The following is a 15,717-nucleotide window of genomic DNA, read 5'->3' on the forward strand; positions in this document are numbered from 1 at the left end:
GTTTCACCTCCTTCTCCTCCCTTTACCTAAATCAGCATACATTAAGTGTGCCTGTTCCAACACAAGCAGAGTTGGGGATCTTACAAGCAATACTGAAGTAGTACTGGGTTGCAGACTTGTACCTTAAGGTGCTTGAACACTGGCAACGCTTTAGAAGACACGCCCCCTGCGCCCAACCCTAACACCTTACCCCACTCTGAGTCCTCACTTTTGTAGCAAACAAAGCAGAGTAATCACGGTATGGAAGGGAGGGTGCCCTGTGTCCTGTACTATACTCCATACTCCAGGATATGGAATTTACAAGCAAGTCAAAGTTCCTGTCATCTTAATTGTACAGTACAGGACAATGTATTCATAGGCTCTGAGACATCCCCAAGCAATGATTAAGAAGGCTGGGTAAAGCTAGGTAAATGTAAATATGCCAACAGACTCAATTTTAAGTGCTGCTACAAGAACCTTGCAGATGAAAGCTGCATCTGCAGAAGACTGGATATCCACCTGGTAAAAACTTTGAAAAAGTATGAACCAGAGAACTAGGCGGCAGCCTTACACAGCTAGGCTACAGAGACATGGAGCCTGGGAAACTCCCATCGATCTGGTAAAATGGGAGCATAAAAGCACAGGAGGTGATTTGTCCTTGAGAGGGTAAGCTCAAGAGAGCTGATTTTTTTTTTTTTATCCATCGAGCGATGGTGGACTTGGAAGTACTGTGTGCCTTTTGATGTCCTAAGGACAAATAGTGATTCCATCCATCTGTCTGAAGCTGTCTCTTTGAAGCATTGTGACTGCACACTGAGTGTCCACACAGATGGTGTGGGGGGGGGAGGGGGGGGTTCCAGTGTTGCATAGGCCTCTCAGTTGCTCAAGCTTCAGGATGTTTTTGGGGAGCTTGGCTTCCACAGGTAGCCATGTTTCTTGGACGATGAGGGCCTGAAATACTGGCATCTTTCGTTATCACTTTCCAGTGATAGGAAAGGAAAGGGCTGACCTTGAGACAAGTCAAGTTAGGGAATCCTGTGCTTTATTGGGCAGTAGCATAGGAAAACAGAGAGAAGGAGAAGTGACTGGATGTATGTTTTATCGATTGCATACCCAGCTGCTTACCCCCTCATTGACAGCGTTGTCATTGTTTTAACATTGGTGAGGTGAAGGCATTTGTACTTTTGCTGACAAATATTGATTTGGTATTTTTCTAATAAAGCTGTTTTTATAACCTTAGTGTCCCACTATGTGACTTCTTTGGTGGACACATTGCTCCTCCCTAATTTATTCTTTCATTGGGGTGTATTTATTTTTCCCTGCTCCCCTTCCTTTATTATTTTTTTTAACTATCAGATTACAATGTTGTTCATATACTTTTTTACAGTTACCCATTGCATCTGCTCCTGAAGAAGTGGAGCATTCTCCATGAAATCCGTAGAGCTTTTGGGATGCAATTTATATAATACAATCATGTACCCGATTGTACATATGAATTTTGCTAATCGTGCACCAACTGTATATTGTTTTATTGATATCCGTATATAATCATCTCTGAACCCATATTAATATGTTTTATTGTGTTATGATCCAACCCAATCATTGATGAATGCCATAATTGCCAAATTCTGGATGCAGCTCTTCTATTTTGATATAAGAATGCAGCGAAGGAGATGATTGAACCGTTGAAGAATCAGAAGATAAAACAATAACATAAAATAACACACTAGTTAAGCTAAGAGTGATCTCTCCACAAGAAGATGAGGTCATAGTTACATAGTTAGTGAGGTTGAAAAAAGACATCAGTCCATCCAGTTCAACCTATGATGTGTGTGTGTGTCTACTGTTAACCGTACATTGTATACCCCTGTATGTTGTGGTCTCTAAGGTGCCCATCTAATAGTTTTTTGAAACTATCGATGCTCCCTGCTGATACGACTGTTTGCGGAAGAGAATTCCACATCCTTACTGCGCTTACAGTGAAGAAGCCCCTGCGTATTTTAAGGTTAAACCGCCTTTCCTCTAGTTTTAGTGAGTGGCCACGTGTCTTATTGTATTTCCTTTCTCTGAATAGGTTTTTCCATATGCTAGGGTTGCCAGTACAGCATTTGTACATTGATATCATATCCCCCCTCAATCGTCTCTTCTCCAGAGAGAATAAGTTCAGTGCTTGTAGTCTTTCCTCATAGCTGATGTCCTCCATTCCCCTAATTATTTTTGTTGCCCTTCTCTGGACTCTCTCCAGTTCCAGAACATCCTTCCTTTGGACAGGTGCTCAGAACTGGACAGCATACTCCAGATGTGGCCAGACCAGAGTCTTGTAGAGCGGGAGAATAATCTCTTTATTTCTGGAGTGAATCCCCTTTTTTATACATGCCAGTATTCTGTTGGCTTTGCTTGCAGCGGCTTTGCATTGCATGCCACTGCCAAGCCTGTTGTCTACCAGTACCCCCAGGTCCTTTTCCATCCTAGACTAACCCAGAGGTTCCCCCCCTAGTGAGTAGCTTGCTTTCTGGTTTCTGGCACCCAAGTGCATTACTTTACATTTTTCAACATTAAACCTCATCTGCCATGTAGTTGCCCACCCCATGATTTTGTTCAGGCCCGCTTGTAAGGTTTCCACATCCTGCATAGAAGATATTGGCATGCTTAGTTTAGTATCATCCGCAAATACTGATATTGTACTAGATATCCCCTCCTCTAGATCATTTATAAATAAATTAAACAGGATTGGCCCCAGGACAGAACCTTGGGGGGCCCCACTTTCCACACCAGCCCAATCCGAGTACTCCCCATTAATCACCACCCTTTGCACTCTCCCCTGGAGCCAGTTATCTATCCAGTTACTCACCTTATGGTCCATACCTACCTTATTTAGTTTGAATAGTAAGCGCTTGTGGGGAACGGTGTCAAAGGCCTTTGCAAAGTCCAGATACACCACATCCACAGGCTTACCTTTATCTAGGTGGCAGCTCACTTCATCATAGAAGGTTAATAGATTGGTTTGGCAAGAACGATTTTTCATGAATCCATGCTAATTACTACTAATAATACCATTTTCATTACTAAAGTCTAGTATGTGGTCCCTTAACATCCCCTCCAAAATCTTGCAGACTACTGATGTAAGGCTGGCCGGCCTATATCTCAGGCCTATTTTAAATATTGGTACCACATTGGCTTTTTTCCAATCAGCTGGCACCATACCCATCTGTAAACTATCCTTAAAGATCAAGAATAATGGTCTGGCAATCACCTGGCTGAGCTCTTTAAGAATCCTCGGGTGCAAGCCATCCGGTCCCGGTGATTTATTTATGTTAAGTTTCTCTAGTTTAGTTCTAAGTCTATCTTCTGTTAGCCATGGCGGTACTTCCTGAGGTGTATTATTTAGTTTGGCCTTACAAGCTGGGTTAGTGTAGCCCCCCGATTCTTTTGCGAAGACTGAAGAGAAGAAATTATTTAACACTACCACCTTTTCCCTGTCCTCTGTGGCCAAAACTCCCTTATCGTCTTTTATGGGGCCAATGTGTTCTGGCCTCGCTTTCTTACTGTTTATATACTTAAAGAATTTCTTGGGGTTCTTTTTACTCTCTTCCGCTATATGTCTCTCGTGTTCTATTTTAGCCACCTTGATTTTGTCTTTACATTTCTTATTACACTCTTTGTAATGCTTGAATGCTGCCAATGACCCCTCAGTCTTGTATTTTTTGAAGGCCTTTTCTTTAGCATTTATATACATTTTTATGTTAGAGTTTAGGCACCCAGGGTTTAGTTTTGCTCTTTTAAATGTATTTCCCTTTGGAATGCACTGGTCAATCCCTTTGTTAAGTATGTTCTTGAAGCACTCCCATTTCTCCCCCGTGTTCTTTGTTCCCAGGGTTCTATCCCATTTGATATTTTCTAGCAGAGTGCGCAGTTTTGGGAAATTGGCTCTTTTGAAATTCAGTGTTCTTATATTACCCTTATGTTTCCTATTACTATGATTAATACTGAAACTTATTGACCTATGGTCACTAGGGATGCACCGAATATTCGGCGGCCAAACATTATTCGGCCGAAAATAGAAAAAATAGCACTTTCGGTGTTCGGCTGAATAAGTCAAAAGGCCGAATAATTTTGTGCCGAACAATAGGGCTGAACGATAGTCGATATGATATCGACTATCGTTCTGTGGCCGTAGGCGATATTCATATCGCCGCAGGGGGAAGGGACTCGGAGGAGGACAGGAGGACTCACAGACTTCCGTGAAGCCGGGACACTTCAGCGGTGAGCATACATACATTACTCACTCGTGCACTGCAGCCCGCCCCACACATTCAGTGAGTCTTACTCTCCTCCCTAGTTTTTTCAATGGCACATTCAGAGAGCCAATCACGCCGTGATTAGCTGCACAGCGAACCAATCACGCGTGCCTGCACACCTGATTGGTTCCGCTGTGCCGCTACTCACGGCGTGATTGGCTTCCTGAATGTGCCATTGAAAAAACTAGGGAGGAGAGTAAGACTCACTGAATGTGTGGGGCGGGCTGCAGTGCACGAGTGAGTAATGTATGTATGCGGCTGTGCTCCTTTCCAGGCTCCTACTTGTCCACTTCCAGCCTCCTACTACCACCACTATGAGAGACTGTCTGTCACTGTATAATCTGATCGAGTCCACACTGACACTGACTGACTGTCACTGAGTAATTGATGTTACCATATTAACCCTGACCTGCCCAGTGCCCTGTATCTGCAATTAAAATTTACAAGGCTGCCTGCATGCTTCCTGATTTCCATTTCCAGCATCCTTCCCAATCCCTACAGTGTCACTAACATTAACCCTATGGTACAAGGCTGCAGTGTGCACTGAATCCCATTCCCTACAGTAACATTTAGGGAGAGAGAGAGACATGAGAGGACAAGAGAGAGAGAGAGAGAGAGAGAGACATGAGAGGACAAGAGAGAGAGAGTGAGAGAGAGACACGAGAGGACAAGAGAGAGGACAAAAAATTGGCAAAATAAATAAATGGAAAAAATGCGAAACACCGCGTTCGGTATTCGGCCTTCGGCCAAGCATTTCATTATTATTCGGCTTCGGCCAAGAATTTAATTTCGGTGCATCCCTAATGGTCACTGTTTCCTAAGTTGCCCCGTATTTCTATATCCGTGAGCAGGTCTGTATTGTTGGTAATCAGTAGGTCAAGTACCGCATTGGTTCTTGTCGGTGCATTCACCATCTGGCCGATCTTCTCCCAGGTGGATAACGCTAACACTCGCTATACTAGCAGGCACGGCTGAGTGCCTTGAACATGTGAGTTGCCTTTATTTTACTTAATAAAGCCTGAAACAGTTTACAAACGGAGAGCACTAGATTTGCCTTTATTATCTTACTACATGTCCCGGGACCTCCGGAGGTGAGAGGCTGGAGAGTCATTCTAGGAGTCCTATACCCTCATACAGGCTTATGCTGGCCCGTTTGGGTCCCTACTGAGGTGAGAGGCCAATCTTTCAGGTGGAGGGATTTCACTACTGGTGTATATTTCTCACGGGATTGGAATTTTGATTTGGACACTTGGACATTTACACACAATTTATTGGAGTTGAGCACGATCACAGTGGATTATTTATATGGACTTTTTATCTAATATCATCATTATAGGAATATTTAGTGCACTTCTGGCGCATCACGTTTTTGTATTTATATGATTTATTGTGAGGTGTGAACACAATTGGTGTATGCTGCCGGGTATTTCTTTATGCACATTGATGATTCTGATTTTCTGTACTAATTTATGCACTATTTATTTCATGCACAGTGATTTATTTTGTATACAGTGTTTGTACATCACAGATCAGGTTTGCGCCGATAGTTTTTTTGTTTTTAGCATTCACCATCTGACCCATGAAATTGTCCTGCAAAACATTTAGGAACTGCCGAGCCTTGGCTGAATGTGCGGTTCCTTCTGCCCAGTCTATATCTGGATAATTAAAGTCCCCCATTATAATGACATTTCCCATCCTTGCTGCCAATCCTATCTGTAAAAGGAGGTCCGCCTCCCCCTCCTCCCTCTGGTTGGGGGGTCTATAGCATACGCCCAATATTACCTTACCCTGTGAAGTTCTACCCATAGGGATTCTACCTCGTCCATAGCTCCATTATTAATATCATCCCTCATATTTACATGTACATCTTAATATACAGACATACCCCTCCCCCTTTTTTACCTTCTCTATCTCTGCAATAAAGGGAACACCCCTCAATGGTCGCCATCCAGCCCTGAGAGCTGTCGAACCACGTCTCTGTTATCCCCACAAAATCTAAGTCCTCCTCAAACATCAGCAGCTCCAGCTCTCCCATCTTGTTGGCCAGGCTTCTGGCATTGGTATACAAACCTCGTAATTTTGACCGTTTACATATATCCTCGTTTGATGTTTTTAGGCTGCTGTTGTGATTTTTCCCCATACCCACCTTGGGTTTAGGAGCTCTGAACACCCTACCGCTAATGTCCCCAGTTGTGTCCTCTGAATCTTGCTCTCCACAGTCCTTGAAACCATATGATGGTCTGCCTGGGTCGCTTAAAGATGGTGGAATGAAAAGTCAGTACACCCGTACAGGGAACATCCAGGATTACAAAAAGGGAACTGGTCTTCTTGAAATAAGCATAGACCACATCTAGACAATAAATGGAAATTTTCACACACATGCATACATATACTGTATATACAGCATACATAGGAAGTAAGCAATCCCCTTCTAGTAGTCATCTTGTTTAGTTTCTTCTGATGTTCCCATAGTCATTATGGGTATATAAGATGACATATTTTATATCTAGAAGAAAATCCAAACTATATATATCTAGAAGCGTCCAAACAAATCTAATTTTTCTCACCACATTGCCAGTTATGTACATTTCTCAATTTTTTGCTTAAAAGACATGACTGCTGTATCAATTGTATCAAATGACCATGATTGTGTACACAAGTAGAAATATAGGTGTAATAAAAACATGTGTCTGACATACAAAAATAAGTGGAAAATACAACTGCAAAAGGTACCTAAAATTATCTTTCATTTATTCAGATTTGTTTTGTCTCCAGTTAGTAAAAGAAAGATGTGCCTCTTTTTATACATATATACAAATTAGATATAAAAATAGACAACACATTGTAAAGAGGAAAAGAAGAAAAGGCATTGCATTGCTTAGATTCCCACTGTTGTGTACTTACACACACTTGTGATATGCGCATCTGAAATGTATGTGTGCAAATAAATGCAGAGTTTTATCTTTACACTTTGTTGCAGGTCCAAGCTGCAGCAAGGGGGTTTTAAGCCATCAAATGTTCACAGAGTAATTGGCAGCTAATGCAGAGGTTCTAATTCTTAATCTCTGGGTAAGACTGAGACAGAAAGCAATAATTCTGCATATGTGAAAAGAAGGTAGGAGGCATCAGCCAACAACCACATCCTGTTAACAAAGTGTCTTCCAATAAAACCACGCTGTGTTGCTCCTGGAAATGCATTTAGCGTTTGTATTGAAACTCAACACATGACTGAGGTTTAAGTTGATGAACAGAACACAGCAGTTATGCATATATGGCCTTCAAAATGTTGCACAAAATAAATGAAGGATGAGCCTCTTGATTACTAAAAGTTTATAAGCTGGAAGCCTCTTGCAAAATAGCTGCTCATTTTGTTTTCAGGAAAGGTAAAAAATAAATTGAAAAACAGCCACTGCGTTACTGATGAGCTTACAACAGTGAATGCTTTTGGAGCATTTAGACAGCACCGTACCTGCTACAAGTCTATTGATTTCAGGGCCAAGGATTCTCACTGAGATCCAGGTATCCCAAACTGGTGCCAGACACATGAAATGTTTCTGCAGGGACACTCTATCTTGTAAGTCGTTGTTTCGTCAAAGGTTGCCTTAGTTTAAGGCAATAGAATTCAGAATCTGTGAGGTATGCACAGACATAGGATGTGCTTGAGGATGTCCTCCTGTAGATCTTTGGCTGTCCATTTTAAAAGACCTTGATTAATAGAACTACCTGGATGAACATGCCCATAGGCTTCAGAAATTTACAGCCCCCCTTGGTTTCCAGCAGATTTACTGTGTCTTCGTGTTGGGGTTTCCGGAGTTAAGCAGAGGGGGTTATTCATTTTAGAAGTGCCAGATACATTGTTTCCTTTACTTATGGGTGAGTTAACTGGAGAGGAGGTGTTTAATGGGCCAAAGTCTGAAATGCCAGAAGTTCGTAACAAAGAAGTCTGAATGGGACTATTTGCTGGTAGACCTGCAGAAAGAGCAAATTACTCTAATTAAACTAAACAAAATAAATAGGTTTACACAACAGTTCAAGACAGAATCAAATAGATTTTCTCATTAACTGCACAGAATGCTGGCACTTACCTTTTGATACATTGTATCCATATGCTGCATAAGCTGCTGCAGATGCTGCTGCTGCCCCCGCCATTGCTCCGGCAATTGCTGCTGCACTGCCAGCAGTGGATTTGCGACTTCGAGATTTTCCACCTTTTGGGCCAATTCCACCAGCTTTGGCTCGATTTCTATTGCGATTTGAGGATCCTCGGCCACCATACTGTGCATCCTGACTGGAAATTCCTATAAAAAAAAAAAAAAAGAAAAGGATTAAGACCAACACTTAAATAATATTACATACTATGAGAGCAATGTGCCAAGTTCCATGACAAGTAGTAAATCTCTTTTATAAGACTATAAAGTTCTTTAAAACTTGCAGTTTCAGTAAAGATATAGTCAATTGGATTTTCCATTGTGTGTGTGTCTCTCTTTATTAAGCAAAGAAGTAGTGTTTTGCAGAAACAACAGAAAGGTGCTGATGAGGTAAGCTGCAGTACTGGGCAAGAGACTTGAAACCATGTACAGCACAAATTGCATTATCATTTCAATTATTATCTATTCAAAACTGTTATTAAATTTTGTCAGTCATTGTTGGAAAATAATTCACAAGCTCGACTACTATCATAATTAATAGCGAATCCCCACTACATAAAGATGATAAGAGGGGAGTGAATTTAGCAAATCAGCTGAAGTTTCACGGGTGGGGCATTATGTAAACACATCTAAGGCTTCATTCACACAGCCAAATAGGATGTGGTGTGGTAAGCATCTTGAGAAAAACTTTGCCAGAAGCCCGGGTGTGTTAGGACAGCAATGGCCAGGAAGCCTGTACAAAGCAATTACAGGTCTGTCAATGGCCACAGCTGTCTGTCGGTGATCACCTGGACACAAGTAACCATAGACAGTTGCGGCCACTGTCAGCCTGTAATGCACAGGCTCCTGGAAGTGGCTAGCCTCACACATTTGGGAACCCTTGTGTATTTTTTCGAAAGATACTTGTTGCACCAGTATGCAAGCCAGAGGATAGCCTAGCTGGCCATTTATTTAAAGAACAACTTTAAAATAAAAAAATAAAAAACAACCTGAAAACTCTATTGGCTGTAATACCATTGCACATAATATCTGAATATATTACCAACATTAAATATTAAGAAAAAAAGTAAGAATTTCCTTTTTCTTAATTTTCCTCTTTCAGCAGCTTAGCATATGCCCCCTATTTATTCTTATGTGGTAGTGCAATACATGTTTAAACTTTAATGTGCTATTTTTATAGGCTGGGGATGGAAAAGACCAGCAGAGAATGCCAAAGAGATAGTGTATATGCGTGTAATGTGTGGAACTGCATAAGAAAGGGAAAGGATTGATGAAAGCCTGCGTTTCTCCGCCAATACAGCTTGCCATTAGAGTAAGAGGGCTTTAACAGAAAGACAGAGCTCCGAGGAAAGCGGAAGGTCAGGTGAGTAAATGTTCCTCCCTCATATTTTCATTCTGTTTTCATTCATTGACAAAAATTAGAATAGTAAAAGACAGACAAGCTCCAAAACAGAAATATATATCCTAGATGGATATTGAAGTAAAGGTATCCACGTCCCAAAATTCATTAAAAAATAGGAACAAGGAGGGGCAGGGGGACTTTTAAAGGGGATACCGTCATTAGACCAATAATCAAAGTACATATGGGGTAAAAAAACAATCTTTATTGGAAGAAACCATCATCATATATAGAAGAGATTGCTGTATTAAAAAACATAGATACTGTATTGCAAATATTGTAGGTAGCATGCACAGAAACCCAAGGGGTAACATAGGTTTGATGTAGTGATGAACGTTGATGCCCATACACTGGCCCAACATGTTTCGCGGGTGACCGCTTCTTCAGGGGCATATACACAGATAAAGGGACATCACAGATGCTACCAGAAGAATGAAAAAGAACATGATGAGTGGAACAAAATATCACACAAAACATAATACATGCAGTACATGAGTATTCATTTGAGATGTAGGGGTCAAAAGGAGAGGCTCACATGTGAGCCTCTCCTTTTGACCCCTACATCTCAAATGAATACTCATGTACTGCATGTATTATGTTTTGTGTGATATTTTGTTCCACTCATCATGTTCTTTTTCATTCTTCTGGTAGCATCTGTGATGTCCCTTTATCTGTGTATATGCCCCTGAAGAAGCGGTCACCCGCGAAACATGTTGGGCCAGTGTATGGGCATCAACGTTCATCACTACATCAAACCTATGTTACCCCTTGGGTTTCTGTGCATGCTACCTACAATATTTGCAATACAGTATCTATGTTTTTTAATACAGCAATCTCTTCTATATATGATGATGGTTTCTTCCAATAAAGATTGTTTTTTTACCCCATATGTACTTTGATTATTGGTCTAATGACGGTATCCCCTTTAAAAGTCCCCCTGCCCCTCCTTGTTCCTATTTTTTAAAAAATTAGAATAGATCTGTAGCAAAGTTTTAAGCAATTTACTTAATTCAAATGTTATTTTCCTTTCAATTTTCTCACTGAAAACATTCAGCTGATGAAAATTATGACGAAAATTATTTTCGATGAAATTAGTGCTGCAAGCTCGACAACCACAAACAGACAGGAAGGAACAAAGCTGTAAGTACATAGCAGACAGTGTCATATCCAGGAGTAACAGGATACATATACAGACAGGATCAGAAGCTGAAGCCAATACAGGTCACATAATAGAATCAAAAGCTGAAGCCAATGCATTATGAGGGTGGTGCTCCTAAATGGCCACAAACACAGAACAGATGAGACACAGGTATATGTTGGATTCTTTCAATGGTCACAATTCATCTATCTCTCTGAATCAGTTGACAACAGACTATAAAAAGATTGTTTAACAAAACTGGGGGAGGTGGCTAAAACAGACAAAGAGCACAATATTAATCGAAAGATTCACCCAAATACCACTCACCATTAAGTGTGTCTGAGACTGAACCAGTAACAGATGCTGGAGAGTTTGTCCCTCTAGATTGGTGAGCTGAAGAAGAAGGGTCATCCACTATCACCAGCATGTCATTACTGCTCTCATCCATTGCAATTGATCCTGTGTGAAGTTCACTGCTGATGGATATCTAGACATCATAAAGAACAGAAATAGTAAGGGTATGTTCGCACATGTGTTTTATCATGGTGCATGTCCCAGAGGCAGGAATCTACTGATTTCTGCTGCTGGGTTTGACAGTTGCAAGCAGCTAGCAGAGGTCTCCGAGCCTCAACGGACAGGCTGTCAGCTGCTTGCAGCTGTCAAACTAAGCAGCAGAAATCAGGGATTTGCACTGTGGCAAAATGCACATGTGAATGTACCCTATTACTAGTATTAATATTCTGATACACAATTATAATACTAATCAATCTGCCCTACTATTAATAGAAGATTTTCCTGACAGATCATGTTTCAAATACATTTTTAAATTAATATAACAGTCAAATGAGAACCGTAGGGTGACAACTGTATATTCTAGCCCTTAGTTTTGCTATTAATCAACACTGTTACACACGACTTGGTTTCTATTTTAAAACTACACTGACCTCACTGAAGGGACTTGGCATTGCAGAATCCACACTGATGAAGGAATCTTCTCCATCAGCAGATAGGTTTGAGTTATCAGCTGAGGGAACGAAAGGGATAACCAGATTAACTCCATCTTTCCTTTTTTTTCCATCCATCTCATCTTCTTTCTTCTTCTGAAAACACATAAATAAGAAAGCTGAAATGCAACTCTATATCAAAAATTTTATATGGTATATATATGCTATAGTAACCATACAAACATAAACCTTGGAATGGTTCAAAACAAAGAACATGTGAACTCACAGCAATAAGCGAAGAGAAAAGAACAATTACCTTTTCTGCATACTTTTCTCTTTTTCGTTTGCGCTCTTTCACTTTGTTGGTCTCTTCTTGCTGCCTCTTCTCCTCTTGCCTCTGGCGTACTAAAAACAGAACATACTATATAGGTAACTGCTTACACATCAATCAACACCACAACTCATTCTTTAGAACTCTTATACACCCACACAGGTTAAGACTTGTGTCTTTATCAGGGCTGGCACCACCATAAGGCAGTTGTCTTTGGGCACCCAGCTGGGAGGGGGGGTTGGCATTAAAAATGCCCCTTTGCCAGGCCTGGATTAATGCAGGGACTCATTGACCTTCAGGGCACTGCACGAGGGGCTGGGGCCAATAGGGGCCTAGTCATGAAGGGGCCTGGTCCAGTAAAAGAGGAGCGGGACAGTGAAAGCGGCAAGGTGCAGGCAGAATGACATCACCCGGCTCCAGCTATCATCTCCAAAATGCGAGCAGGCAGGGAAGGAGAGCAGTGAGGCCAGGGCAAGCACCAATAGCCCAGGAGGGAGAAGACCTCCGAAGATAAGAGCAACAGCGGGCACAGCATCCCAGGCACCTGCCAGAGCCTGGAACTCCTGCAGTCATTCAACCTTCTCTCTGCTCCCAGGCCAGGCTGACCGGGGGCCAGGAGAATAAGGACAGGTAGGAGGCGCAGGCAGCAAGGGACTGCTCCACCTCACGTAGATCCACTGGAAGGAGCAGAGCACCTCTGTGACCATGACAATGGGTCCTGCCTGCTGCTGGCCATCATGAAAATTCTGCTGGCATGAAAGTTACTGTACTGAGCATCACATACACAATCCAGCAGACAGGTACTGGGACATGGGGGCACAAGAGGGACTGCAGACAGGGCTAAGGGTCTCTCTCTCTCACCCCTCTCTCTTGCTCTGTCCCCTCTCACTTCTTCTGACTTCCTTTTCTCTCTCACCCCCTCTCTTGTCCTGTATGCTGAGTGTAATTCTCTGTATCTGTTTGTATTCTGTATGTATGTACTCTATACAGTACCACTTCTCTTGTCCTGTATGCCTGGTGTAATTCTCAATATCAGTTCTTATTCTTTATGTATGGACTCTACACAGTACCACTTCTCCTGTCCTGTATGTTGGGTGTAATTCTCAGTATCCGTTTTTACTCTGTATGTATGGACTCTACAGAGTACCACTTCTCTTCTCCTGTATGTTGGGTGTAATTCATAGTATCTGTTCCTATTCTGTATGTATGGACCCTGCAAAGTACCACTTCTCTTGTCCTGTATGCTGAGAGTTATTCTCAGTATCTGTTCTTATTCTGTATGTATGGGCTCTACCCAGTACCACTTCTCTTGTCCTGTATGCTTGGCTTAATTCTCAGTATCTGTTCTTATTCTGTATGTATGGGGTCTGCACAGTACCACTTCTCTAGTCCTGTATGCTGGGTAAACTTCTCAGTAGCTGTTATTCTGTATTATTCTGTATGAATGGACTCTGCACAGTACCACTTTTCTTGTTCTGTATGCTGGGTGTAATTCTCAGTATCTGTTCTTATTCTGTATGTATGGACTCTGCACAGTACCACTTCTCTTGTCCTGAATGCTGGGTTTAATTCTCAGTACGTGTTCTTATTCTGTATGTATGAACTCTGCACAGTACCACTTCATGCTAAGGGTTCATGCACACAGCTGCAACAAGTGCAGTATTTATCAACTGTGTCCAAGCTCAGACACCTACAGATAACCACATTGTGTGTGACTACATAAGAACAGCTGCAGCCATGGTCAGCCGGTCGTTATTTAAAAAAAGCTGAGCAGCCACTGCTATTTGCATGCCCCAGTCATTTCATACACAAGAATCCAATTGATTCTTGCTGCTGGAATTCAGTGGCCTAATCTAAACAGACATGTGAAGGAGGCTTTAATCTGAATGTGTTATAAAAAGCTGCGAGTGCACTGCCTTCCACAATATAGTGTTTTTTGCAATGCTCAGGTAAGGTTGCATAGTAAGGATGGCTTGGATATTACGAAGTTTTAGGCCCTATTCACGCATACTGCAGTAATATCCTCATACTTTATGCTTTCTGTACTGGGCCACATTCATAAAACCTTTTCTTGGAGTACATCACAGGACACAGAGCAGCCATAACAATTACTATCTGGGTTATATGCCACCTATAGGTGAATGGACACTGGCAACCAAAAGACAGGAAGTCTCCCTCTATATAACCCCTCCTATACAGGAAGTACCTCAGTTTTGTAGCAAGCAATAAACATCCCAGACAAGAGGGGAGGGACCTCTGTATCCCGTGATGTACTCCAAGAAAACGATTTTACAGGTAAGCTGTAGGAAAAATCTAATTTTCTTTATTGTACATCTCGAGACACAAAGCAGCAATAATAATTACTATCTGGGACGTCCCAAAGCAATGCACTTGAGGGGAGGTGGACACTAAATACGACAAAAACCGCCATCAGACTGAAAAGATCTACATAGCTGCCTGCAGTCAAATGCAGAATCCTCTTGAGTCCCAACATCCACCTGATAGAATCTAGTGAACATAAGTACTGAACACCACAAGTAGAGGTCCTGCAAATCTGAGCACATAGAAGCTTGATGGCGAACTGCCCAAGAAGAACCTACTCTTCTGGTAGATTGTGCCTTTACCAGAAAAGGTGGAACCTTCCCCTTTAAACCATACGCCTGGATAATGACCTGGCGAATCCACTGAGAAATTGTAGACCTAGATGATGTCTGCCCTTTCCTGGGCCATTCTGGCAGTATGAACAAAAGGTCGGTCTTTCGAATCTGAGCTGACATCTTCAAATAGACCCCAAATGCACGTACTACATCTAGAGAATGTAACAATTTTTCCTCTGCTGTTTGAGGATTTGGAAAGAAAGAAGGCAGTATAATGTCCTGATTCAAATGAAAAGCAAAAAAACAAACACAATGGTGCACCGGCCTAGTGCATTATCCTCTAAAAAAGGTTTATTCAAATAAAAGGTATAAAAATACTCACAAACAAGTTCTTGGTAAAAGCATATCAAATAAGTATGTTGTCATCAGCATCAAGATAAAAGGATGTACCTTCCCCTGAAGCTGGAAAGGCTTACGTGTTTTCAAGGCTTGGCCTCTTTCTCATAGCCTTAGTAGCAAGTCTAAGCCTTTGCTTTATATACTAGACAATGACCTGTTGAACATGTTCAAGAGGACATTATCTAGTATATAAAGCAAAGGCTTAGACAGGTTACTGAGGCTATGAGGAAGAGGCCAAGCCTCGAAAACACGTAAGCCTTTCCAGCTTCAGGGGACGGTACATCCTTTGATCTTGATGCTGATAATAACGTACTTACTTTATATGCTTTTACCAAGAACTTGTTTGTGAGTATTGTTATACCTTTTATTTGAATAAACCTTTTTTAGAGGATAATGCACTAGGCCGGTGCGCCCTTGTGTTTGTTTTTCGTTTTCAGTGGTCTGAGACTACCCTGGTCTTGTAAGGGGCTGCAAGGCCGAAGTT

The 15,717-nt window shown here is 41.7% G+C and overlaps 1 protein-coding gene across 2 annotated transcripts in view; it reads right to left on the bottom strand.

Moving 5' to 3' along the window:
- Nucleotides 1-7,007: 7,007 nt before the first annotated feature.
- Nucleotides 7,008-15,717, bottom strand: part of INO80 (INO80 complex ATPase subunit) — a 362,932-nt gene continuing 354,222 nt past the window's right edge. For both annotated transcript variants that reach the window (XM_082275733.1, XM_082275734.1), the window contains 5 exons: nt 12,223-12,311; nt 11,907-12,062; nt 11,290-11,449; nt 8,363-8,575; nt 7,008-8,246 (listed from right to left, as the gene is read on the bottom strand). In XM_082275733.1, coding sequence (XP_082131859.1) covers nt 8,032-8,246; nt 8,363-8,575; nt 11,290-11,449; nt 11,907-12,062; nt 12,223-12,311 — 833 coding nt within the window. In that variant the 3' untranslated portion in view covers nt 7,008-8,031. The remainder of the gene's footprint in view (nt 8,247-8,362; nt 8,576-11,289; nt 11,450-11,906; nt 12,063-12,222; nt 12,312-15,717) is intronic.

Source organism: Pelophylax lessonae (genome assembly GCF_965119305.1).
Source record: "Pelophylax lessonae genome assembly, chromosome: 13".
In the NCBI taxonomy this organism is placed as follows: domain Eukaryota; kingdom Metazoa; phylum Chordata; class Amphibia; order Anura; family Ranidae; genus Pelophylax; species Pelophylax lessonae.